At 35.3% G+C, this 27,524-nt stretch overlaps 1 protein-coding gene across 1 annotated transcript; it reads right to left on the bottom strand.

Moving 5' to 3' along the window:
• Positions 1–414: 414 nt before the first annotated feature.
• Positions 415–23,097, bottom strand: LOC124370642. Its single transcript, XM_046828929.1, has 3 exons — positions 21,966–23,097; positions 17,144–20,224; positions 415–860 (listed from the first exon to the last, which is right to left on the bottom strand). Exons 1-3 carry the CDS (start codon positions 23,092–23,094, stop codon positions 415–417), a joined length of 4,656 nt encoding a protein of 1,551 aa, XP_046684885.1. The 5' UTR covers positions 23,095–23,097.
• Positions 23,098–27,524: the final 4,427 nt, after the last annotated feature.

Genomic DNA, 27,524 nt, shown 5'->3' with positions numbered 1-27,524 from the left:
ATAGGTTCATAAATTATAAATGTGTAAATTAAGTATGCGATATATAGTATAAATACATATATACAACACGCATATTGTTATTAAGACAAAATAATAGGTATTACGAATGTAGTTAATTTCAAATCAAGTATAAATATCATTAGGCTAGTAACTAATAGTATGGCTGTATTCCAGCTTTGAGGTAAGAGACTCTGAACTAAAATATGTAGTTCGCTGAAGGGTATACATTACATATTCACATACATACATACATACAATGCACACATACATACACAACCAAACACATATACACAACTTAGACGAATAAAAAATAAATAAAAAGGTTTACTTCTATTTTATACGTAAGACAAAAGTATTTTAAATAATAGTAAAACATAATATTTTAACAATATAAAACAAAAATAATTGTGAATATTAGAAGTAAAAGGAGGGTCTTAGCTGATAGGTGTAGCCAGTCCAATCTTCGCCACAGGAAGGTCCGCCAGTCTCATCGCCACACCCCGAGCGCCCTGATGGTCGACCCACATCACGCGTCCATCCTGAGTCCAAATGCTCCTGGCCACGAAACGCCCCGTCGCCTGTCGCAACACCTCCGTCCGCCGGGCCGTCAGATCTTCTCTGATTGTGACGCCAGATCCCTTTAAGTCGTTTCTTGGAATCAAAAACCTTCCGCCGGTCCCAGTAGCTGCAGAATTGAACAATAATTGCATGACTCCTCTTACGGCCGTCAGGTGCTGGTCCAGGCTGAGATTTCCCGACGCGGTGGCTGCGACTCAACTGCTCTCGGGTCATCTCCAGGCCTAGTCGGTCACGGCAGAGATCGATCACAAGCTGGTCTGTGTCTTCAGCGGTCTTCTCCGCTGAGGTGAACAAAAATTCAGATAAATATGTATCCAAAATATTGCTAAGTTATTTATTATTTAATAGACGTGAATAAAAATATTTTCAAGACATAGTAGAGACGTTTATTGTATATTACTGTTCAGAGAGTAAAAATATTCAAAGTGAATTGATTTTGTACACTTTGGTGTCATAAAATAGAAGTACTATTTACTTCAACTCCAATAATAAAATGTATTATTTGATTTCTTTTACATTTGTAACTATAATTTGGAATCATGAGTATCCCCCTTAATTCTGTTGGAAAGTTAAATTAACTCTCAATAAAGGTAGTTACACAATTATTACATACGTTTTATAATTAGTGTGGCTATAAATAAATATATATATATATAAATAGAAATATATGTATATATATATATATATATATATATATATATATATATATATATATATATATATATATATACTTGAACCAGGAGTGCAAACACGAGGGCAAAGCGTACGAAAAGCGTGCGAAGCGGCGGGAAATAGCTAGTCCATATATAATATTGGACATTCAAATTTCCTAATTTTTATTTTTCTACTTATGCTTTGTTATACAACCATTTATTTAAACAAGCAAACATATGAATTCATTACATTGTAGGAGTATTTTTTATTTCTTCTTCGGTTTTTGGATGAGCGTTAGCGAAGCTTCTCATTAGAGAAGCTGAAAAACATTAAATTTCTATCTTTTCTCTGTCTTTCCAATTGTTTCTCTGTCTATATGTCAGTCCAACCATATTATATCTAGTAAAGATTCTAATCTATATACTTAAGAATCTTATATGAAGCCTTGTTTCAATATATTTAACAATGAGTTCAATGATGGTTCATTTCACTCCAATGGATATGGCTTAGCATTTGTAAATGTTTTACATTGGACTCACGTGTAACTATGATGTGAAAGGGAAAAAAACAGAACAAATTAATTAGTAAATTAGCTGAATTGAATCTTACGAGATGTTAAACACGTGAAATATTAACACATGCAACGTATTCATAATGTAAAATCAAAGATTAATACAGAAAAATCAGGTCTAAAAGTGTGTAACAAGATTATATTACCGTAGTTTTGTAACTTTGAGTAGTAGTAACCTTGCTACCTGACCATAACTGATATTATTTAAACCCTGATATAAAACTAAACTCATTGGATAAATTTTAAAGTATCTTGGAATCTTGGATTCTTATCTCGGAAAAGATCATCTGTAAAATTGTAGGTAGAATATTTTGTGAATCAGTCTTCCATAGAAAATAAGGAATTATATAGTTGTGCATGATCATCAAGGGAATTTTCCTGAGCGTTACTGAAGTGTATTACTCAGTACACTAAAACAGTTTCTTTTTGTCTTCTGAGGGATGCAAAACTGTATTTCAGACTTCTCAACAATAAAATTACGTATCAACTTTAAACTTTGCACACAATTTCAGTGAAGCCTTATTCATGACACCTGGTGTGGCGTACTTGTACATTGTTGTAATTAAAGTGATTGTGGAATAAAATATGTTCAATGACTGGAGGTTCCCAGCGAATATTAAAATTGAGAGCTTTTCTTGTTTATAATAGTTTTATTTGAGAAGTCTTTTTCATAAAAACCCGGTAAGTGCAATTTATATTTTAAGTAATGTACTTCTAAGGATGAATATTCCCGAAATAGAGGTATGCAGTACTTGAAACCTCTTATAACCTTTTAATATTTTCAACGACAAAAATCAAAATTTCAGTTTTTAAAACTAAATTCCACCTTTCTTCGTCACTTGTAAAATATTATTTTTTAATTTGACCCAAGATTTATTACTACTGTTATTGTTGACTAAAATCACTTTGGTAATAGTGTAATTCTGCAGAGTGCTCTCTCATTTTCAGCTGAGGTATTTTTCTAGTTTGCCATAAAACAGAAATAAAATTATTATTAGTTACATTAACAAGTAGAAGTTTGAAAGTTGTATTATATCTAACAAGGCATTTATATTACTTTATAACATTGATTGAATATGTCTTATTTCTTGTAGTGTGAGAGAAACATCTGGTGTTAAATTTATTAACTAAGTGAATCAATCGAACATTATAGACCATATTTCTTTCAAAAATGGGCAACACAGTTTAAACAAATTTTTAAGTATAATAAATAAACATAATGTATTTAGCATTTTTATACATAAACACCTAGCATAAACTGATTTCAACTCTAGATTAAATATATCCTATTGAAAATTGCCAGAAAAATGTCTAATATATATAATTTAAGAAATATTTCTCCTTTTACTTTTTAAAATTTTAGCAAATATGTTTGAGCAAATACAAAGTGTTACTTAGAACTGCGAGATGAACTTTTCAAAATTCTAAATCGATTCTCTCTGCACGCTTTGGGTACAGACAGAATTAAAAACAGACACCAGTTCTTTCTTTATTTTCATAAAAGGTACAAAATGTTAATAGGTTAAGTATGATTTTCTTGAAACATGAAACATGAATGAAAACATGCATAATAATTAAATAAAATTTACTTTATTATCATTGCATATAAAATGTTCGTGTTTTGTGCTGTATTTAATACTTGTTAAAACTGAGATGTAAAGTACAGTACTTTGGTTAACGAGAGATATTATGAGAATGAACTTAGAACTCTAAGGTATAAAGTGACTAATCCATGTAAAGCCTGGTCCTGGTTTTAGCCATTACATCTTATTCTAGCTGATGTTCCTCTTACGTGCTGAGTGTTGAAAGAATTCTAAATCCAAAGCTTTTGAATTATCTAAATATTACCTGACCTTTCATTATTATGGATATTAAATAGTATTTATAAGTAAATTTGACTTGTTTACATAAAGGTTCTCTTTTAGCGACATTGTTTCTTTACGTCAAAACTAGTATATTACTAACATTAAACAATTTTTTCTTGTGTGGTTGCCTATCCATATACATACTATAGAGAGCAGCAAGTGTTTAAAATATAATATATTGAGTCTATCATAGGTTAGTTTGTATATGGTAATAGATCCAAAGTGCATATAGGTTATAGCTCCTTGGAAAAATTTAAACTGTTTCCCCCCTGTACGCTTTCGGTACAGAGTGAGTAAAGTAGCCCAGAACAAAAGCTTAGCAACTGCTACATAAGACGAACGAACGGGATTTTTTAATAACTATAATTACAGTAACAAAAAACAAGAATGGAATCTTAAATAAATATTAAGAAATTATAAGTATGTACATTAAGTTGTGATAGGTATACTTTGTAATCTCGTTATTATTACATATGAACTGTTCTAATGTTTTTTGCTGTGATTATTAGTTGCTAGAAAATATTATATAAACTGCTTTGGGTAGTTATTATGGATATTATGGATATTGGTAGTTAGTGAGATTGAGAGTAGATATTTTGATTTAAAAACAATTAAAGTACGTCACTCATTCTTGTAGGTCCTGCTCCTGGCATCGCATCCTGCCCTGGTGTTGATTCTCCGAATTACTGCAAGTTTAAATAATTTTTAACAAGAAAAGTGAACTACCAAAAATAATTAAAACGTTCTCTTTTTGTTTCTATGGAAATCTGTAATTTTAATACACATAACTGTTGGGTATATTTTAGCTGTTTCATTTATTTCTATATTAAATATTTTAGGTCCTACGTATTTTTAGTTCACATCTTTTTCCAACGTTTAACCGACCAACCTACAGGAACTTTTACCAATTCTTATTATCTGATTGGTTGGCTGATATGTATATTCTGTAAAGACAAACGTGGAATAAAACAGGATTTTAAAGATTTTTGTCTGTACTAGGTTATGGTGTGTGGTATAAAATATCCAGGGATAGTATTCGATATATCGTTTACGCTGTTGTTCATTTACGTATAAAAACCTATGTATATTTAACAAATATTGTATGCAGTACTTTAAGTAATCTAAATACTCAGCACTTTTCAATTTACTTACAAAATTACACCTATTAAAAGTCTTATTACACTAGTGACAGTCACTAACGTAATTATATAAACGCTTAACTCATAATATATAAATTGTATTAACTTGCATAATATTTTACATTACAGAGGATTAATTAAATTAGCTGAAGCGTTTTTTTTTTTACAAAGCTGTCTGGGTGTCATAAAGATCTATGGATGGGTGCCATAAAGATCTATGGATATTTATTGAGAAGAATAAATTACACTTTCCCTAAAATAAAGATTACATTAAAATTGGAGTTGAATACCGTTAGAAAACGGGTGCCAATCCCCAAGCTTAAGAGGTTTTCACATTTATTAAAATACCTGCATGTCTAAAAATATTTAATGACAAGGATGATATCTGAGAATGGTTGAGAACTTTGTAACTGGGAGTTTGTGAGCCGATAGAGGACAGTGCTTGAATTATTAAAGGCTGCCAACGGGAAAATTTTCCTCGGGTGATGGTTAACATTTTACGTATTAGTTTTTTTTTTATTTTTTAGAGACTGGGACTCAGACTAGGGAAGCTGCTAGAGGCTAAGATACTCACAGAGGATAATGATGCTTACCTAAGCATGCCACCCCAATACCTAAACAATTTTGCAGAGTGTGGTCTTAGTGATTTCGTTATACATGTAAAGATGGAGACTTCTATAAACATAAAGACGGTATGAATCTGAAAGCCAATTCCCCCAGACTTTCGTAAAAGTTTGCAGAAATCTACTATTCCAATTATTCCTAACATTAACATGATTGATTCAAATATTTACATGTAGATCATAACCTTTTTAATGACACAGGAAATAATATGTATGTACCTCTTTATTTACCGGCATTTATTTCAAGATTTTGAGTGATATCTAACCACTCCGTTTTAGGTACGTTCGGCGATATCTACTCAATAATTATTATAAATATTTGGATGGTAATATCCATAATTTAATTTAAGCTTTAAATACTTTGACTAGTAACTTATAAGCATGTTCTCCTGTTATCTACATTAACTTTAACATAAGACCGCTACAGAATATCACCGTGTAAAAGCTCATCGCGTGACACAGTGGTGGCGTAATGGGGTTGATAAATACTTACACCATGCTAATACTTGAAATGTTAAATTAAAATTGTAACAGCTATTCACAATCAGACAATATGAAGTGGACAAAATTCGGACTGTATATGATGGTTGGCTGACATTGATTGAACATTTATTTACGTATAACTTGTTTTTAAGTGTACTAAGCAGATAAAATAAAATTCTAACTTTTCACACTTTCTTTCTCTCCTATTTCGAGCTCCACAACAACTGGCATAAGTATTGATTGGTTTATTTTTAGGGTAAATTTTTCTAGCGATATCCAGTTTGAGTGGATAATACTAAGCAAATTGGCTTTAAACTTCTGTACTAACAGACCCATTCTATATAAGTGCTCTTAAAAATAAAATAATGTTAAGAACTATTTTATTATTTAAGTAATTTTATCTGAGTGTAGAAGGAACCTTCGCTCGGGAGATGTTACTAAATACAAGGCAACATCTTTATTTTAGTACGCGTAAACTGTATTGTAGGAGATATTGTATTATGCAGGAAACTTTAATAAATGAATATTGTGTTTTATTAATTCAATAAAATTTAAATTATCTGGCAAGTGGATGCACTGATGCTGTTGTAAAGCTCTCATTGCTTACGAAGACGTGTGAATCGGTTATGCAGGCAATGGTTCAATCCAGCAGGGTGCCCCCTCGATTTTAGCTCAAGCATTATTCTCCAAAACGATATATTAAATTTATATTTAATCAAGAAACCGAAATTAAATTATTATTAGGTATCAAGATAAAGTTCAATATTTAAATGTAACATTGGAATTTAATTAGACATTGTTAACACTGTCTAATTTTAGTAGACCCTTTATTTCCTCTTGTACTGTGGAAGAGAGATCTGGCGTGAATTTCAGTAACTATCAGAATGAGTTACAACTTCTAGGACATATTTATGTAAAAAGATTTTTGAATTGAATTTAAATTATTAACTTTTACTAATGTAAAAAATTATATCGTTTTTATATATTAAATTTAAAGAATTAACTAAATTCACTTCTTTACAAATATCTTGCTTCATAAAAATTCTAGCAAGATTTCCATAAAACAGTAAAGTTGAAAAATGTTTCTCATCAAAGGATATATAAATATTTGTAATAAAACTATTTGAAAATTCACAAAATATTTGGTCGACTGTATTTTTAATACAATATTGATAACTGATTCTCCCTGTACTCTATGGGTACTGAGAGGATTATACACAACACCAAACACAAATTAGTGGCTTTTACACGAAACATAAAAATATATTGTGTTACTGATAGCAATACCGATGAACAGTTCCAGTGCTTTTAGCTGTGAGTAATAGTCTAAAAAAATAGGATAAACATTGCTTTGGGTAACGAGAGATAGGGAGTAAAATAATTTTAATTAATAAAGAATGAAAGTTACTCATCCAAGTAAATCTTGATCCTGGTCCTGCTTCTGGCTGTCCCGCCGTGTTCCTAGTGGTACTTTCGGAGCTTTTTGTGAATTGAACAAAGTTTAAAAATTGCAGCGACATAATACTTTAGAATTATTTACAAACATTAAATTGTATCAATACCATGTTGTTTCCATGGATATAAAATAATATTTTATGTAAACTGCTGCTTAAGTCCCACCTGTCGCTTTTTATTGCTGACTTCACGACTACTACCAACACTAAACAGAACGCTTGTTATCTGATTACCCCATTATTGTTTAAACACAATAGTCAGAGACACTATTCGTCATGATATTTTATACTATTGTTCATTATTCTATAATATGTACATTTAAATTTCAAGAAATACTTCATCAAATAATGTAACTATAATTCATCAATAATCATATTTCTGTTTATATTATAAATGCAAACTTTTTTTATGAGTTATAGTCACGTTAAACTTACCGGACAGATTTAACTAAATTTGATATGTCCATTACTTAGGTGCAAAGGAAACATGCCCATTTGTATTTAAAAGTATTCCCTAAACACTTTCATGAAATTTTTATTTCATTTTAAATCTCAAACAAGTATTTAAATATAAAATTAACAATATAACATTAAGCTGTTAACCATATGACACAACGCAATTTATTCACATTTTTTTTATTTCAGTAAATAAACGTCAAATGTCATATTAAGATAAAAATAGTCACGACAATTACGATTTTGTATTTATATAGATGTCACCAATAAAATATTTAAACAATTTGCATATTATATCTTATACTATCCTTATATTTAGCTTGTTTTACATTTCCAAAAAACGTATTTAATAGGCAATAAAGTCGAATTGTGAGAAAATACTGTACGTTGACTCATTATCATACACTAGCAATAAATTTCTTATGAACTAATCAAATCATCGTTCCTCATAATTAATGTAATACCTCAAAGTAAAGTTGACACCGTAGATATCATTAATTACATATAATGTAAGCGTATCAAGTAATCAATCTTGTAATTAATTCCTAACGAGCCTTGAAAGAATGGAAGTTTATAAAGGAGTATAATATCTCAAATTGTGATTTAAAGCAATCTAGATAAGATATTACATGTTGTATTATTATAAGCTAACTAATCTAGTTATTAAGAAAATAGACTCAAATTCATAAATTAATTATATGATTAAATGAACCAATTAAAGAATGTTGTTAAAACATTTGTATCTAAGAAATAAGGTAGCAAGACAGTTTATCATACACACGCGATACACGTAAACGCTAGATATGGATAATAGGTCGGAATATATAGTGGAATGATAAATATCCTAGCATTTATGTGTACATCTAAGAGCACAATGATCAACGCAATGCATTTATTTACTAAAATATAGGTATGATGCAATACCTAACTATTAAATACTTGTGGTAATAACTTAAAAACACGATTACTATCATTTAGGTACATTTTCAAAAACTAAGGTTATTTCTAAATCATAAACAAACCTTTATCCTTGCTGGGCGAGATATTAAATCTTTGAACATTTATATTTTGGCAACTTCTTTTTTAATTTATAATCTAATGATAAATAATAACTTAACTTTTTGCTTGTAAAGCCTTTATGAACGGCTTTTTTGTAGTGTGCGTTTTAGAATGAAAATCGAAAAGAGGAATTTTCAGATTTATACTTTTCTTAAGAGTTTTTGATGAGGGAGTTACGCACATAATATATATTATTACAATTTTGTTGTATTTTTTATCAATTAAATTAAATTCGATGTCAAAATTCAAGACCATCTTCCCATAAATTAAATACAGTTTTTTTTTGTAAATAAAATCTTGCTACGTACAATTTCAAAATTTTAAGGAAAATCAGGAAAAAATTATAAGGGATCACTGAGTACGGCATTGATCTGTGAAAACCCCTTGAACAAATAAAAACATCCTAATCCTCTAGGATTTTTCAAAGGTAAATCATTGAGATATATTTGAAATAATGTGTAGCACACTATACACTGAATCAGCAAGGTATTTTAACAACTCATTCACAGCTTAAGATTAGATAAGGCCCTTCCTACTAAAGGGAGTAAACAATCATCCTTAATATTACAATAGACAAACGATCTAGATTAACACAACAATCTAAGCCAATAACCTGGTCAGTTGGGGTACCTCCGGTTATTGCGAAACAGCCTATCCTTAGGATGCAGGCTAGCCCATGTGAGGATGAGTATTTAACCACCAGACAACAGCCCCAAACGTTAGTCCAGGTCTAATTCCGGAGATATAAAGCCCCTACAATAGCTCAGGCTGAAAATCACAAGACTCTCAGATCGAAAGACTGCACTGCATCAATAACTATATTCCTCTCGCAGTTGTAGTCCCTAATTCAGTCACCTGCCCACAACATTTAGAACTTAACTAGAGACATGAACTTGACAGTAGAGCCTCCTGGGCAAAAAATTACCGATGGCCCCCAGTGTTACCCCCTTCCAATTGTGACAATTACATCCTAGGCCAGGCTAGCACTAAGACCAATTCTATAACAGTTTACTGCTTTCTTTGGGGTTGCATTGGCCGATTCCGTAACTGTGGTTTTATAAACTTTCCATTCACAAGAATTGACATGTCAACTCATCTGTATATACCTGTGGGAAAAGACCTCTCCTGTTACAGACCTAAATAGGTTGTTCATAACAAGGAGAAAGGACGCTACCCTATGGCTACCTTAAAGCGTCCTTTTCACTGAAACTTTCACCAAAAACTGTTGTGGTAACATTTATAATTATTAGTAGGACCCTAAGATCAAGAAAACTTCTATACAAATGAATATATATATATATATATATATATATATATACATATATATATATATATAATATATATATATATTACAAGTATAGTTATTTAAATCTGGAAATGGAGCCTTGAAAAATTAAAAAAACATAACAGTGCGTTTGAATGATTTCTTATAATTTCTTATCAGCTCCTTAGTAAAATATATATGTAATTTACACATTGCTCATTGCTTGAAAGTTCTCTTAGAATTTAAAACATGCCGAGAAGCATTTCTATCACTGCATAAAAATATCAGAGCAGTTTTTATATTTTAAGATATTTTTTGTAATGCAAATAGCAAACACAGTCATTAGATTAAACTCTAATTCTTTAAGGAATTAAAACAAACATAACTTAAGGAATTTACACGCGTGTAAGGGCTCAGAACTAAAAGTATTTATTCTGAATATTAATAAATGCTTTATAACCTGATGTGATTAAAATGTTAGTCTCAGAAATAAAACTAGTAATATATGACTTAGAATAACGAATAAATAAATAAACAGTATACTTCTTTAATAATTTTTAAAATGTATTGATACTGTTAGGAAATTCACATTACTAAACAAAGTTGTGTACTGGGGTCATTCGGGTAATGTTTTAAATAGTGTCCACTCAATTTAGAAGTTCAGCTGACCCGTTTGTATTTGAATGATTTATTCCAGTTTGCCATGAAAAAACAGTTAAACTATTATTTGTTACAGGGAGGAGAATATTAGAAGATAGAAATGGATTTTAACTTTTAATTATGTACCATTTAATTTGCTATATCTTATCTCTTATATTATGCATGCGTGCTCTGGTGTATGTTTACTTAACTAACTGAATAACTTAGGAATTATAGACTGTATTTTTCTGCATAAATATTTGAAACCGTATTTAATTCATTAGTTTTAAATATGAAACATAAATTAGTTGGGTATTAATAATGTTAGCCAGTTAAAATACGCTCATTTCAAGTAAATTAAATATTTAGGCTGTACAAAAAATCTAGAAAGTTGCTGAAAGACGGACGTTAGAAAATCCTTCTCATAACAAATTAATTATTCTTCATGAACTATATTAAACCGATCCTAAACTGCTGTAACTTCTGGTTTACATATAAAACAATGGATCAGCAAAATAGTAATAGATTTAATATTTTCAAAGCTTTGATTGATAATAGTGATGACATAGATGAAGACAAGAACTATTCACCCTCAGAATGTTCAGAGAGTTCAGACTCAGAATATCAAAGAAGATTAAAAATCAAGAAAAACAAGAGCCCACATAAAGTTTACATGAATAAAGGACTACTGACTGTTCAAGCATCCACCTTGACTTTTAGGGTTGATTCAGCTGAAAAAGAGGCCCGGACTGTTGCTCCTGCTGCCCCAGCGACCTCCCACGGCCTGATGGAGATCTGCGATGGCCCATTGGAGACCATCCACGGCCTGCCGACTACATCTCGACCCAGCAACGCCGTGTCACCCGGGTCAGGGGAACAGGGCCCGGGTGAAGTCGGGATTACCCCCGAGAGCTGCCAGGGTGCGGCGACCAAGTGCCAGGAGAACCCACGCCGGTCGGAATCCCAAAAATGCCTTTCCAAAGGCCACCTTACACCACAGGGGACTTCTGCTCCAGTTGCCCAGCTGATGGATCCAGCTACTTCTGAGACCAACTCTGGAAATTCAGGCCGTCCCGCCGCGTGTCTGAGGAAACGACAAGCGGCTCCAGCTCCGACTCTTCCGCCGAAAAGCCGACGGACGGACACCAACGCAGGCGAAGACATGGACGTCGAGCGAGGGCCACGCATTCCTCCCATCATCCTGGACGTCCCCAAAGGATGGGCCAGCCATGCTGTTACCATCAAACAGCTGGTTGGAGGCGACCTGGAGGCAATCTGCACCGCTCGGACGCTACGGCTGAAGACGAGCACCGTGGCTCACTTTCGGCAACTACAAAGGTACTTACAGGAACAGGGGCTGAAGTTCCACCCTTTCGCCATGACCACTGAGCGCCTCCTCAAGGTGGTGATCAAAGGTCTCCCAGCCACCCTATCGCCGGAAGAGGTCGTCGAGGCTTTCCAAGGAGATGGCTATGGCATCGTGGAGGCCAAGCTCCTGATGACAAGACGTGGACAACCGACCAGCCTGTGGCTCATCACCCTCCGTGGAGGCGATGGGCTCCGGCCTCCTACTGATGTCTACACCGCCCGGACTCTGTTCTTCTGCAGGCTGGAGGTCAGGAAGTACACCAGGCCTAGTGGACCAGTCCAGTTCCACCGATGCCAGGGGTTTGGGCATGGCTCCAGCCACTGCCACCGTGAGCTCCGGTGCGTACGATGCGGTGATAATCATCCGTCCAGCCTCTGCCCGAAGGAAGCTACAACCCCGGCCAGATGCTGCAATTGTGGAGAGGTCCACTCTGCCAACTACCGTGGGTGTGTCACCTTCAAAAACGAGAAGCAGCTCTCGTATGCTGCCGTTGCCAGGAGGGTTCAGGGGCCTGTACCTTCCAGGAATGAGCTTGCTAAGCCTCGAGAAGCTCCTGCTCCTGCCCCTCCTGCCACCGTAGATGACACCGCGGAGCCCTCCAATGAAAACCGGTAGGGAGACGACTTCGAGATGATAAGGCGTCGCCGTCATCGCGCAGCTCGGAAGCCGGAAAATCGGGGGGCTCGTTCTCGTTCAACTCCGAAGACCTCAACCTCCGAGACACGTCAACCCCCTTCCACTCATCAACTAGAGAACCCAACAATCGAGAACACTCCTGCCCCTGCCAGACCAGCACTACCCAGGCCCACACCGAGATCTCGTGCTGAGCCACCTAAGCCTGCTTCCAGCCCTGAACTACAAGCCCAGCCGCCCACACAAAACATCACGCCGACTTCTCATCCAGCTTTCCACCTGCCTCAGGATCTCAAGGTAAGATTAAATCAGATTCTTTCTTAGCTGACCGACATAGTGGCGTTGATGTCACGCCTCATGGACATGTTGTCCGCTACCGTCCTTGGGTAAGCTGAGAGTTGTCAACTGGAATGCCGACGGGCTGGCAAACAAGCGGCTGGAACTCAGTCAGATACTAACTGAAATGGATGTGGACGTTGCTCTTCTACAGGAGACTCACCTTAGGGCGACAGATCGCTTCAATATCTCCAATTACCAGATATACCGCACCGATAGGCAGATGCAGAACAACCGACCCGGCGATCATGGTGCATCGCCGAGTGACCCATCGTCTCCTGGCAGCAGTCCGTGCCCCAGGAGCTGAGATCACCCGGATTGCCATCCACTACAGCGGAGCCAAACTGGAGATTGCCTCCGTCTATAATCCACCTAGAAACACTCAGCAAACTCGCTGCCTTGATGCCCTGCTGCGTTTTGGTTACCCTGCCCTTGTTGCTGGGGACCGCAATGCAAATCATCTGGACTGGGGATGCCGGAACACCAATTCCAACGGCAGAAGTCTCCACCGTCTCCTGGACAACCGACTACACATCCAACTACTGACACCTGAGGAGCCCACGCACTACAATCACAATGGACGGCACCTCCCGGACCTCCTGGACATCGGTCTAGCTGGCTCGCTGGACGGACACATCGAGGTGTTTGCAGTGTCTGATCTCTCGTCAGGCCACGTGCCAGTTGTCTTCGACCTCTCGGACGACGGAGCGCCACCATATCCTCCTACTCGTCCCACCAAGATCAACTGGCACCACTTTGCAAACCACCTCGCTGACAGACATCGGCTCCCACCAACCCCTGCCGAGTCACCGGACCAGCTAGACCGACAAGTACACGACTTGACTTCCATCCTCCAAGAAGCTATGACGGCCTCGTCATCTCCTCTCTCCCGGACTGACATCACTCCACCTCTACCCGATTAGTTGAGAGAGGAGATTCGCCTTCGTCGCAGACTGTGAAGGGAGTATCAGCAATCCAGATGTCCCCACGCCAAGCAGACCTTCAACCGCCAGGCCAGGAAGTGCTCTCGTCTCCTGGCTGTACACAGAGAGGCTGCGTGGGATGACTTTGTGGAACATCAAGCTGACGGTGGTGTCGGCGGCCTCTGGTAAATCTCCAGGGCACTTCGAGGGGAGAAGAAGACCAACCGACCACTTCATGGATAGCGTGGTATTGTCTACTCCCCTGGAGATCGAGCAGAGGCCTTCGCCGACACCATGGAAGATCAATTCTCCCCATACGCGGGTGTCTACGACGTGCGAAATGATTGAAAACTTCCTGGAGGAATACCAACCTGACGAAGACGACCTACTGCCCACTGTGACTACACTTGAAGTGCAAGACCACATTCGCCGCCTTCGCCCGAAGAAGGCCCCTGGCCCGCACTCCTTAGGAACTCCAGCATTGAAGAACCTGCCGGCTTGGGTGATCGTCACGATCACCTGCATCTTCAACTCATGCTTACGCCTGGCTCACTTCCCGACCACCTGGAAGGATGCCAAGGTGATCATGATACCCAAGCCCGGCAAGGACCCTCTCTTCCCGTAGAACCACAGGCCGATCTCCCTCCTGCCTGTGCTCTCCAAGATTCTGGAGAAGATCGTCTTGGCGAGATTCCCTGAGGAGTTCTTCACGTCTATCAGGACAGAACAATTCGGCTTCCGCACCGACCACTCCACCACGCTTCAGCTTCGCAGAGTCCTGAAAAACATCACCGGAGCTGTAGGAAGGAAGCACCACTCCACTTCGGTCCTGATAGACGTGAGCAAAGCCTTCGACAAGGTGTGGCACGAAGGACTGCCCTTCAAGCTGTCATTGTCTCCATTGCCTGGCAGGATTTTCCGGCTGCTCCGTAGCTATCTCCACCTCCCGACCTTCTCCGTCAGCGTTGCCCGATCCACCTCCGCGACCCGCCCAGTGACATCTGGTGTGCCACAGGGATAAGTCCTCGGCCCGATCCTGTACCTATGGTACACAAACGATTGGTCGCTCCGAGAGTGCAGCTTTCCCTGTACGCGGACGATGCGCTCCTCACGGCCACTTCTGCCAACCTGAGGATGGCTGGGCTCTACATCCAGTGGCAGCTGCACCTAATGGAGCCCTGGTTGACCAAGTGGAGGATCAAGGTCAACGTTGACAAATGTGAAGCCATAAACTTCACGAGGAAAAGGAGACAAGCGGACGGCCGTCACCTGTCACTCAACGGCGACGACATACCGTGGAAGACTTCAGTCAAGTACCTGGGGGTACTCCTGGACCTTCGGCAGCATCGGCCCCCTGCTCAGTGCTCAACTCCACGAAGTTACCGACCAGGACGAAGGTCCTGCTCTACACGGCTCTGATACGACCAGTGCTCACATATGCGGCCCCAGCATGGTACCACCTCACCTGCAAGACCGCAAGGAGGCTGTTGCTCGCTGTCCAGAGCGTGTGTCTCCGGTGGGCCACTGGGTCGCCCTGGTTCGTGAGGAACATCGTAGTCAGGGCTTTGTCCAACGTCCCTACCATCAGGAGCTTCGTAGAAGGCCTGACATCGAGGCTTGAGGAAGCTGCAGAGTCCTTACCGTGGGATCACAACCGTGAGCTTCGCGCCCAGGAGGTCCCCCAACTGCGTCTTCCCATGGATGACTGATGACATCGACTACAACTTCGACTGCACCACGACACTTCACCCCACTGACAGGTAGCGAAAGCTACTAGGGCTTTGACCCTCGAGACACAAGGCAAAAGCCTAACCGGCAGAGGCCTAGAAAGATATGGGGGATCCACCCCCCCCCCCCATGGTCACAGCGACTTGGACTTGGACTAACTTGGACGATGTGTTGGAAATGGTTGTAAACTGATTCTTCCTGCACACTTAGAGTACTAAGAAGATATAAAAACATAAACCTCAAGTTCTTCTTTAGCTCACAAAATATACGAATGTTATTTGTTGATCAAGATGATCTTCCTCATTGTAAAAACCCTGCTAATTTAAAAAGCGTTGTAACTAAATAGAAACTGTTTGACTGTTCACTGTAAATTTAAACTGCAATTATATAATTACTTAGGGAAGGAAAATACTATTTTAAAATAATAAATAAATTAATTTAAAATGAGCAATGATTTGGAAAAAGTGTAAAATACAAGTTTAATTATATCTATTTTAATTTTGAAATATTTTACCGTGATTTTTTTGAAATTATTAGCACGTGTATATGGCTTATAAAATGAAAACTATAACCGTTTTTATTTCTATTCCGCAATGTTCAAACCAGTACCCTAACACTAGCAGGTTAGTCACACTAGCTTAATTAATTATCCATACTCATTGCATAGATAAGCTATTGCTCAGTATAAATTGAAACATATTAGAGTATTTTAAAATAATAAACTGTTTTATATATATATATATATATATATATATATATATATATATATATATATATATATATATACTAGCAGACCCGACAGACGTTGTCCTGTGCACACGTCTTTAATTCGAAAATTTTAAACTTTGATTAATCTGACACAATCTGGGCTGTTTTCATAAAAATTTATATTAAAGTTATTACTATATCTAACGTCATTACATGTACATTTAATCACACTTCCACCAACTGATAGTGTGTGAGTACAACATGAGTGAAGTGAAATGTAGAGGATGTTTTAAATGAAAACTTAAACTTATTTAAACTGAAGGTAAAAAAGTTGAAACAAACTATTTTATAACAGGTATATTTTTTCAATTTACAACTTAATTTATCTTAATGCCATTGTATGTACAATATTTTTTGTTAATCCTTCAGGAGTATACACAAACAAATTAGATGGTTTTCCGACCCTGGAACACGCAACATATAACTGGCCGTGAGAAAAGCATGGATTTTCTAAATCTAAGCCACAAACTGTCATTGTTTGACCTTGTGACTTATTAATAGTCATAGCAAATGCCAAGCGGATTGGAAATTGCAAACGTTTGAATGGTATAGGCGAATCTGAAGGAATTATTGGGATCCGTGGTAGAAGTACAACTTTACCTTGAAATCTTCCGCTTAAAATACTGGCTTCAAGAATGTTGGCCATGATTTTTTTTATGACCAGTCTCGTTCCATTACACAATTTCGGAGCATTCAAATTCCGAAGCAAAATTATTGGTGAACCAATCTTCAATCGCAAATTATGTGGTGGCATTCCAGGTAAATCCAGTGAATTTAAAAACTCTACAGGATAGTTGACAGCTTCATCAGGATCAACAACGGTGTCAATTGATTTGAATGTAATTTCATTACCAGGCAAAGATTGTTGTATTTTAAAATTGATTGCATCAACATCTAAATTTTTTGCGGCTAAAATAGCTCGCTCACATAGCCATGCATGATTGGTATAATTATGTTGCAAATCTGGAAATACACATTTTACTAAGTCATCTTTGGTAGCCACCATGTTGCAAAAATTCTCTGGGAGTCTTATATATTGTGTATTTTCATAAAATTGAACTTTACCATTGCCAATGTCTAACAATATTTTAGAGAATTCTGACGCTAATGGATCATTGTGAAGTTGAACGCGCATATTAAGAGTAAGGCATAATTTGCTGACACTTCGCCATAGATAAGATTCTTTCAAACATGCATTTATTTCGTCCGCATATGTCGCACGTGGAATGACGGGTAATGTTTGTCTGAAATCACCAGACAGCAGAAGTAGAGTACCACCAAAAAGCCTAGTATCATCTTTGATATCTTTTAGGGATCTGTCGAGAGCTTCAAGCGAATGCTTGTGGGCCATTGTACATTCGTCCCAGATAATAATTTTGCACTTTTTCAAAACTTTTGCCATGCCTGAATGCTTATTTATGTTACACATTGCTTCGGGATTTGTATGAATATTTAAAGGTAATTTAAGTGCTGAATGCGCAGTCCGTCCACCATCAAGTAAGGTGGCTGCAATGCCTGATGAAGCAATTGCCAATGCAATATGATTTTGTGATCGAATGCGCGCAAGTATCAGTGAGATGAGAAATGTTTTGCCAGTGCCACCTGGTGCATCCAAAAAAAAGAATCCATCTTGTTGTGCTGCAAATGATACGTTTATTCGATCATACACATTTCGTTGCTCAACAGTAAGCAATCGTTCATTATTAGCAACAAAAGTAGCCAAATAAGTCATATCGAATTGGTGTTCACGTTGAACATCGCTGTTGATGATATCTGCTGCTGGGCGGTTCGGTGCTGGCATGTTGAAATGGATGAGCGGCATGTTCGAAATGAGAGTACAAATATCTTCAATCATTATTAATGCCTTGTTATATATTTCTTCTGAGAATTCAATGTTGGGATTTTGATTAGTAGCTCTAATACGATGCAAAATATCTTCACTCATTGAGTCTTTATATTTGTTCCACAGAGTAGATGCTTCAGTTGGAAAACACGTTGTCAATATTATTGAAAATAATTGACGAATTTGCTGTGGAGATGAGCTCAGTGCTGCATCTGCAAGTGTGAGGTCCCAATGGTTATCATCCTCCAATAAATTTAACTCACAACATGCATCAAAGAAAGTGTCATATAAAATACCATTTACTTTTCGCAAATATTGAAAGGATGTTGGTCCAGGAACATTAACCAATAACAAACGCAGAAAAAAGCATTCGCGTTGCTTAGGATGAACTGTATATAATCTGCCTAGAGTATTTGTCATAAATATATTGGTGAACTCTGGGACTGGAATGCCTCGTTTCCGTGGTTCCCAACGTTTTGATTGTTTATTCCATGTAAAAAATTTAGGAACATCAGTATACAGTAACGTCTTTGCGAATTGACCAACAACATCTTGTCGTTTACAAAGGTTGAAAAATTCAGTAAGAGTTGTTTTTGGAGCTGTTAAAGCTTGTTGTATTGCAGTCTGTTCTGTAAAATAAACACGCTGTCCATTTTCAAGGTGCACAGCCAAATGTATAACAGCAGGATTCCTTTCATGTATAGGGAACGAAAAAATGCGCCAAATAGCTTCATTACTACTTATGTATCTCCCCAATTGATAACGTGTTATTTCATCATTGTCGTTTACATTTTGAACAGAAAATATAGCTTTATCACTGCCCTTATGAACGTACTTACAAATGTATTTGATAGACTTCACCGAACTGCATAATTCAACGTTTATGTGTGCTTTATAGGTTTTGCACAGCAATGGTGAATATGGAACCACCCAGCGATTATCAATATCTACTCTTACACCGTTTGACAGGCGTAATTCATATGATTGACCACCATTGTCTACGTCTCTACGACGGTAAGATGGATAACCGTCGATATTGGTGATAGTATCAGTTTGACATGGTTTTGGAAAACGTTTTGTACATTTCCCATTATCCATACATGGTGACACCATATTTAGAGTACCACATGGACCATGGATCATATTAGTAGTAACAATGTTAAATAATTCTTTATCAAAATTCGGATCCGGAATCTCCGCTGAAATAATTTTGTCAATTTCTTGTGGGCATACTTTATCCACTAACCAAATCAAAATATGCGCATGAGGTAAACCTCGTTTTTGCCATTCAACAGAGTAAAGCCAACATAGTGTTTCACCAAATACCGAGTGATGTGTAATCAAATTCATCAAAGATTTTAATTTTTGTTTGAACACACGTGCAGTAATATCATGGCGATGCATTGTTGTTTGACCTGACAACAGTAAAATGTTAATTTCATCCCAGTTTGGATTACACGTAAATGTGATAAAAAGATCTGGTCGGCCGTATGCACGTACGTAAGTCATGGCGTCTTGAATATATTCTTGCATATGACGCGGACTACCAATGTATGATGATGGAAGAATATATGCGGTACCGATGTTGTTTATATCATTCGTTGCATCTACGTTACCGATTACAGCATCACGTAAATGAATGTATTCCTCAGAACGAAGTTTTACTTGATTAAATTTTATATACCGTAACCTCTCACTTTCGATTTTAACATACATATCGACTACATACTGATGAAATAGCTGTCTGCATCGGAGAATGTGATTTTCTTCATTAGCACGAATCATCAACCGGTATGCGTAGAAGTTCATCGCACTAACTTTCTTGATCAGTTCTTCACCTGGAAATAAAAACATTTTTAAGATAAACAGAAATGATTGGTTAAAAAAAAGAATAATCCAGTTTTATTTTTGATTTACATCAATGACTTGTGTAATGGGCGCTTCAGGGGTCGCGTGTTTGCCTTTGCCGATGACACAGCTTTTATTTTTAAAATTAATGTTTAAACACCTTGAAAAATGAAATGGAGAATGATTTAAAACTATTACGTTTATGGTTTGATAAAAATTACATGATTTTGAGTGAAAAAACAAAGTTTTTCATTTTTGGTCTAAAGACAGAGTACAATTTGGAAACACCTTTGAAATTCCATGATTTTAATTGTTTTAAACAATACCTACCAACAGTGCAATTGCATGATTATAGAACAGAACAATAGTATTAAATACCTTGGACTGATTATCGACAGTAAGCTAACATGGAAGTCACATATTTTAAAATTGAAAAAGGAACTGTACAGTAGCTTAAGAAAGTTTTATTTGCTTCGACAATTATGTCCAAGGAAGGTTATGATCAATGTGTATCACGCTCTCATTGGATCCAGGCTGGGGTATGGAATTGCTTGCTGGGGCGGAGCCTACCAATCGACACTTTATCCTATTATTATATTACAAAAACACTTTGTCCGTGTGATTGCAGGAAAGGGAAAGCTTGAGCATGCCTGGCCGATTTTTCTTGATTTGAAATTGTTTCCACTAAAGCATCTATTTATTTATAAAGTGTTAAAACAATTTTTTGTAAGAAGTACAGCTTTCTCCGTAATGACTCGTAGTACAAACCATAACTTAAGACGATGTCAAGTAATGCATGTTCCGAAATCACATTCAGCAGCGTATCAAAATTTTTACAGTAGTATTGCACTCCGAGTTTTTAATACAATCATCCACCAACTTGAAATTTTTTCTAATATAGATCAATTTTTGTCTAACTTAAGAAAGTGGCTTTTTATTACAGAAAATCTAGATATTGTTTTGAAAATTGTACAATAGAACACTATTGCAACTGCATTATTAACAGTTTTAATTGCAAATAGTTAGGTTCGCAACATATTATTTTGTATGTGGTTCTGATTATATTTAATTTAACTTACTATTGCACAGATATTACATGTTTAGTTATTTTGATAGTTTAATAATATACTTATTTATTTATGTCATGCCGTTTTTTAATCTTTAATAATTTTAACGTGCTGGCGATCCCACCACAGGAATTTTCATAGGGGATAACCTATTTATTTTGCTTAGTTATGAAAACATAGTGAGTATTCATTTGCAACCAATTTTTAAGTTGGAAAACTTGAGTGTTTTTTATCATGGTTTGTTCAAATAATGTAGTCAATGTACAACTATTATTTAAATTTAAATATAAGTATATTGTATTTTGGATGTTTGGGGTGACTGGGGCGCCCTTTGCGAGGGACTGTTTGTAATAAGTCAAAGTTTCTTGATGGTAAAATATGTTGATAGTTTTATTTATGTCATGCCGTTTTTATTATGGAATGGTTTTTTGCGGGGGATTTTTCGGTTGTTTCTTGCGTCTAACATGTATAATAGCATCTCTAAGAATCAATTAAAAATTATCTTTAAGTATAATATAGTTATTTATTGTTGTACATGTTTAAGGGTGTAAAATACATATTCATGTAGAGTTGTAAATGTGTATTTATTGTACTAAATTGTATTGCAGTAAAATAAAGAATTTTCTATTCTATTCTATAAATAATAATAATCTATAAGTTTTACCTGTAGTTGGATTCCGTTGTTTAATATTTAAATGATATCCATCTTCTCCTTCCCAAAATATCAATGGATATTGCAGTGCATCATAAGAACGATGATTGTCTTGAATTATTTGCATCGTGTTATCTCTGCGTTGTATGCGAATATCTCGACGTTCACATGGATCACCAGCCATAACAACTGCAACTTCATTAAGAGTTGGAACATTATATGTGCCTGCGTGCTCTCCATGGGGCACTTTGTCTGCTTTAATAACAATGACGTAGTTGTCGTATTCCAGTCTGTTAGAAAGAGTCTTGAACAATCGTAACAATTGGTTATGGTTTAGAAAAAACGTTTCCAAAATGTCCACAATTTCTCGTTCCTCCATTTGCTCCATATGATTGTATACACAGCGCATATGGGTTTGTTGCTCCTCATCACCCATAAAATAAATTTGTAAGAATTTTGGATCAGCATCAGGCATTGGAAGCAATGAACCAATTTGGTGGTAAACTTGACCTTGAATCTTGAATGTAGATTCAAAATTACGTCCATCTTCATTATGAACAATTTTTGTTGCTCCAAATGATGTCATTTGAAAGCAAGAATTGAATTTACGAATTTTTTTAAAAAACAATTTTGATTGAGATGTGGTTCCAGCTAATAGTGATTTTAAAGGTTCGGGTGGTGGTTTTAATGGTGGCAGTGAAATTTTTCCAGATGTGCAACATAAACCAGCTGTTTCATCTTTGTACTTCAAAGCATGACAATATTGACACTCTTTGTCCATACTGCCGATCATAATTAGTACATGTGATGAATAGTCTATTTCAGGGTCATATTCAAATGCGAGACGATTAAGAGATGCTCGTGTCAATGCTCGACTATCTTGCATTCGCCGTTGGTTACGCTCTCTGTGTGCATTGGTCGTTCGTTGACGTGCCTCACGTTGTCTTAATGCATTAGCACGGAGACGTTGATTCCGTTGTTCTGAATTTTCATTTGCACGTGTACGTGCAACTTGATCCATTAAAGTTACATTATCCGTTGAGTGTTCTTGATCTGTTCTATTCAATCGACGATCATGGGCCAATTGTGCGTGTCGAGTACGTCGACCAATATTTCGTCCTCTTCCACGAAGACGTGGCATTTTTCTGTAAAAATAAAATTCTGTATAATAGTAAACAATGAATATGAGGAAGTTATTGAATATGTAATTTTATTTAAGTAACTTCTAGATAAAAATGTATAACAACGTAGACTACGGTATCTAAAATACTAAATAAGTATTCCCTATAGGTCTGAAGTACAATAAATGGCCACCATCACAATCGAATTATTGATATTTCTGATTAATCTATCTAAACTACCGAATTACATTATAATTATTTAAAATTACAGTATAGTATCGGAACTGGCCAACAGAATTTAATTTATCTAATATACTAAATAAGTATTCCCTATAGGTCTGAAGTACAATAAGTGGCCACCATCATAATTGAATTATTGATATATCTGAATAGCCTATCTAAACTACTAAAACGACGATCCAAATTACAGTTATTTAAAGGCTGAAGTATAATAAGCAGCCACCATCTCAATCGAATTATTGATATTTCTGATTAGCCTATCTAAACTACTGAATTTCATTATAGTTATTTAAAATTACAGTATAGTATCAGAAATGGCCAACAGAATTTAATTTAAAACCAATTCCTACATTATTAACAATAGTTATTGACACATGTGATTCTCTATTAATTTAATATTACAATTAGCACTCACACAATAATTACACGATGATACAAAACAACACACAAATTTGATAGCAGCACAAACTGTCGGGAAAACCTGGAATTAAAATAGAAAAACATTTGAAACTGCGATCGTAGCACATTCTGCTGGATTCAATTTAAAACATACCAAGATAAAAAACAATTTATTTATAAACAAAAAATTAACTGATCAATCGGTGCACACTTAATATTTACAAATTTAAGTTAAAAGTGTATTTTACTAAAACTGCCAATTTTATATCTGGATAACCTCTATTGATATTCCTGATTAGCTTATCTAAATTTAATTTAATTTAAAACCAATTCCTACACTATTAACAATAGTTATTCACACATCATGTGATTTGGATGCTACTTAATTTGAACTTATCTGACCAATTTTGACTGCAGATGGAAAATGTAAATTACAACAAATTATTTTAAATCTGTCCATTAGTTTAAAACTTAATTATCTAAAATGTTAACAATAGTTATTCACACATAGAAACACAACCTTTTGATTTGTATGCTACTTAGGTTATTTGAGATAATGCGACCAATAATCTCTATTAATGTACTATTACAATTTTAGCATTCACACAATAATTACACAATGTTTTACTTTTTCTTTTTTTTTTGCCTGTTGGCTTTTATAAACTTATAACGCGGCCACGTAGTACACTTTTTATAACTTCATTCTATTATATTTTAATGTTATTTGCCGTATTTACTTTTGAAACATGAACCTTACAAAACAACACACACACAATGATAGCAGCACAAACTGTCAATTTCAGGTAAAAGATAAAACCTCCAATTTTATATCTGGATAATCACTATCCTCCAAAGTGAGTACAGAATATATTGAAATAAGAAGTGGTGTTATTTTTATATGTTCATGCTTACTCTATGCTTTCAAGACTATTATTGATTAAACGTATGGCTGTGTTGTAATATTATAATGTTTACATAGAACAATTAATTGGTGAAAATTTAACTTTGCAATCTGCGTTAGACTACTGATCAAGCACTTTATAATAATGTAATCTAAATGTAAACAAATGTTTCTGCCTGTTTGGTGAACTTTAGCTGAAAATATTCACATCTGTTAAGTATCAGTTCACTTTGTATTACGTGTCGTAGCGCAGTCTGTCGGATCCAATATAAATCACTCCAACATCAACAACAATTTATAATTAAAAATTTAATTAAATTTGCCGAATAAATAACTATAATGAAATTCAGTAGTTTTGGATAGGCTATTCAGAAATATCAATAATTCGATTGTGATGGAGGCCACTTATTAAACTTCAGCCTTAACGGAAAACCATCTAATTTGTTTATGTACACTCCTGAAGAATTAACAAAAAGTATTGTACATTCAATAGCATTACGATAAATTAAGTTGTGAATTTAAAAAATATACTTGTTATAAAATTAGTAATTCAAAATTACAGTATAATATCGGAACTGGCCAACAGAATTTAATTTAAAACCAATTCCTACACTATTAACAATAAGTAGTTATTCACACATGTGATTTGTATGCTACTTAATTTGAACTTATGTGACCAATTCTGACTGCAGATTAAAAAATGTAAATTACAACAAATTATTTTAAATCCAATTAGTTTAAAACTTGATTATCTAAAATGTTAACAATATTCACACATAGAAACATAACCTTTTGATTTGTATGCTACTTAGGTTATTTGAGATAATGCGACCAATAATCTCTATTAATGTACTATTACAATTTTAGCATTCACACAATAATTACACAATGTTTTACTTTTTTATTTTCTTCTTTTTGCCTGTTGGCTTTTATAAACTTATAACGCGGCCACGTAGTACACTTTTTATTTTAATGTTATTTGCCGTATTTACTTTTGAAACATGAACCTTACAAAACAACACACACACATTGATAGCAGCACAAACTGTCAATTTCAGGTAAAAGATAAAACTTCCAATTTTATATCTGGATAATCTCTATCCTCCAAAGTGAGTACAGAATATATTGAAATAAGAAGTGGTGTTATTTTTATATGTTCATGCTTACTCTATGCTTTCAAGACTATTATTGATTAAACGTATGGCTGTGTTGTAATATTATAATGTTTACATAGAACAATTAATTGGTGAAAATTTAACTTTGCAATCTGCGTTAGACTACTGATCAAGCACTTTATAATAATGTAATCTAAATGTAAACAAATGTTTCTGCCTGTTTGGTGAACTTTAGCTGAAAATATTCACATCTGTTAAGTATCAGTTCACTTTGTATTACGTGTCGTAGCGCAGTCTGTCGGATCCAATATAAATCACTCCAACATCAACAACAATTTATAATTAAAAATTTAATTAAATTTGCCGAATAAATAACCATAATGAAATTCAGTAGTTTGGATAGGCTATTCAGAAATATCAATAATTCGATTGTGATGGAGGCCACTTATTAAACTTCAGCCTTAACAGAAAATCATCTAATTTGTTTATGTACACTCCTGAAGGATTAACAAAAAATATTGTACATTCAATAGCATTACGATAAATTAAGTTGTGAATTTAAAAAATATACTTGTTATAAAATTAGTAATTCAAAATTACAGTATAATATCGGAACTGGCCAACAGAATTTAATTTAAAACCAATTCCTACACTATTAACAATAAGTAGTTATTCACACATGTGATTTGTATGCTACTTAATTTGAACTTATGTGACCAATTCTGACTGCAGATTAAAAAATGTAAATTACAACAAATTATTTTAAATCCAATTAGTTTAAAACTTGATTATCTAAACTGTTAACAATATTCACACATAGAAACACAACCTTTTGATTTGTATGCTACTTAGGTTATTTGAGGTATGCGACCAATATACTCACTTCAATAAATTTGCAAAATGAGTTCAATAACTTTAATAAATAACTATAGTTTTTTATGCACTTCAAACATCTTCAATCTCTATTAATGTATTATAACAATTAGCACTCACACAATAATTACAGAATGTTACAAAACAACGCACAAATTTGATAGCAGCACAAACTGTAGGGAAAACCTGGAATTGAAATAGAAAAACATAGCTGTGTTGTAATATTATAATGTTTACGTAGAACAATTGGTGAAACATCTTTGCAATCTGCATTATACTACTGATCAAGCACTTTACAAATGTAAATGAACTTTCTAAATTTTAAATGTGAACAAATGTTTCTGCCTCTTGGATGAACTTCAGCTGAAAATATTCACAGTGTTAAGTAACAGTTCACTTTTTATTACGTGTCGTGGCGCAGTCTGGCGGATCCAATGTAAAACACTCCACCATCAACAACAATTTATTATTAAAAAATGAATTAAATAAACTATTAAAATTGGACCGAATTATGAATCTAAACCATTCTCGGATCCAACAGAAGACACACAAAAAGTTTCATTAAAATCGGTCCACCCGTTTAGGAGGAGTTTAAGACCATACACACGCACACAAGAAATATATATATAAAGATATATATATATATATATATATATATATATATATATAGAGTCGATTTTGTGCTTAAAGAGGCATTTGATTATATCTGCACAGGACGTAAAGGACCAAATGCATTATCTCTTTATTAAGAAACTACTTCCATTAAGTTATTTTATTTGTAATTTGTAATAAACACGCTTGACTCAGAATAACACAATTTCCATTCATAACTAGCACCCGTGTATATTAAGACTATTGTTAGTAAATAGCGCGTCCGATTCGGAACTCAAACTCTGAAGCTTTACGTGGTATAGCTGAATAG

Source organism: Homalodisca vitripennis, unplaced genomic scaffold (genome assembly GCF_021130785.1).
Source record: "Homalodisca vitripennis isolate AUS2020 unplaced genomic scaffold, UT_GWSS_2.1 ScUCBcl_383;HRSCAF=2249, whole genome shotgun sequence".
Taxonomy (NCBI): domain Eukaryota; kingdom Metazoa; phylum Arthropoda; class Insecta; order Hemiptera; family Cicadellidae; genus Homalodisca; species Homalodisca vitripennis.
This window is presented reverse-complemented; position numbering and strand designations above follow the sequence as displayed.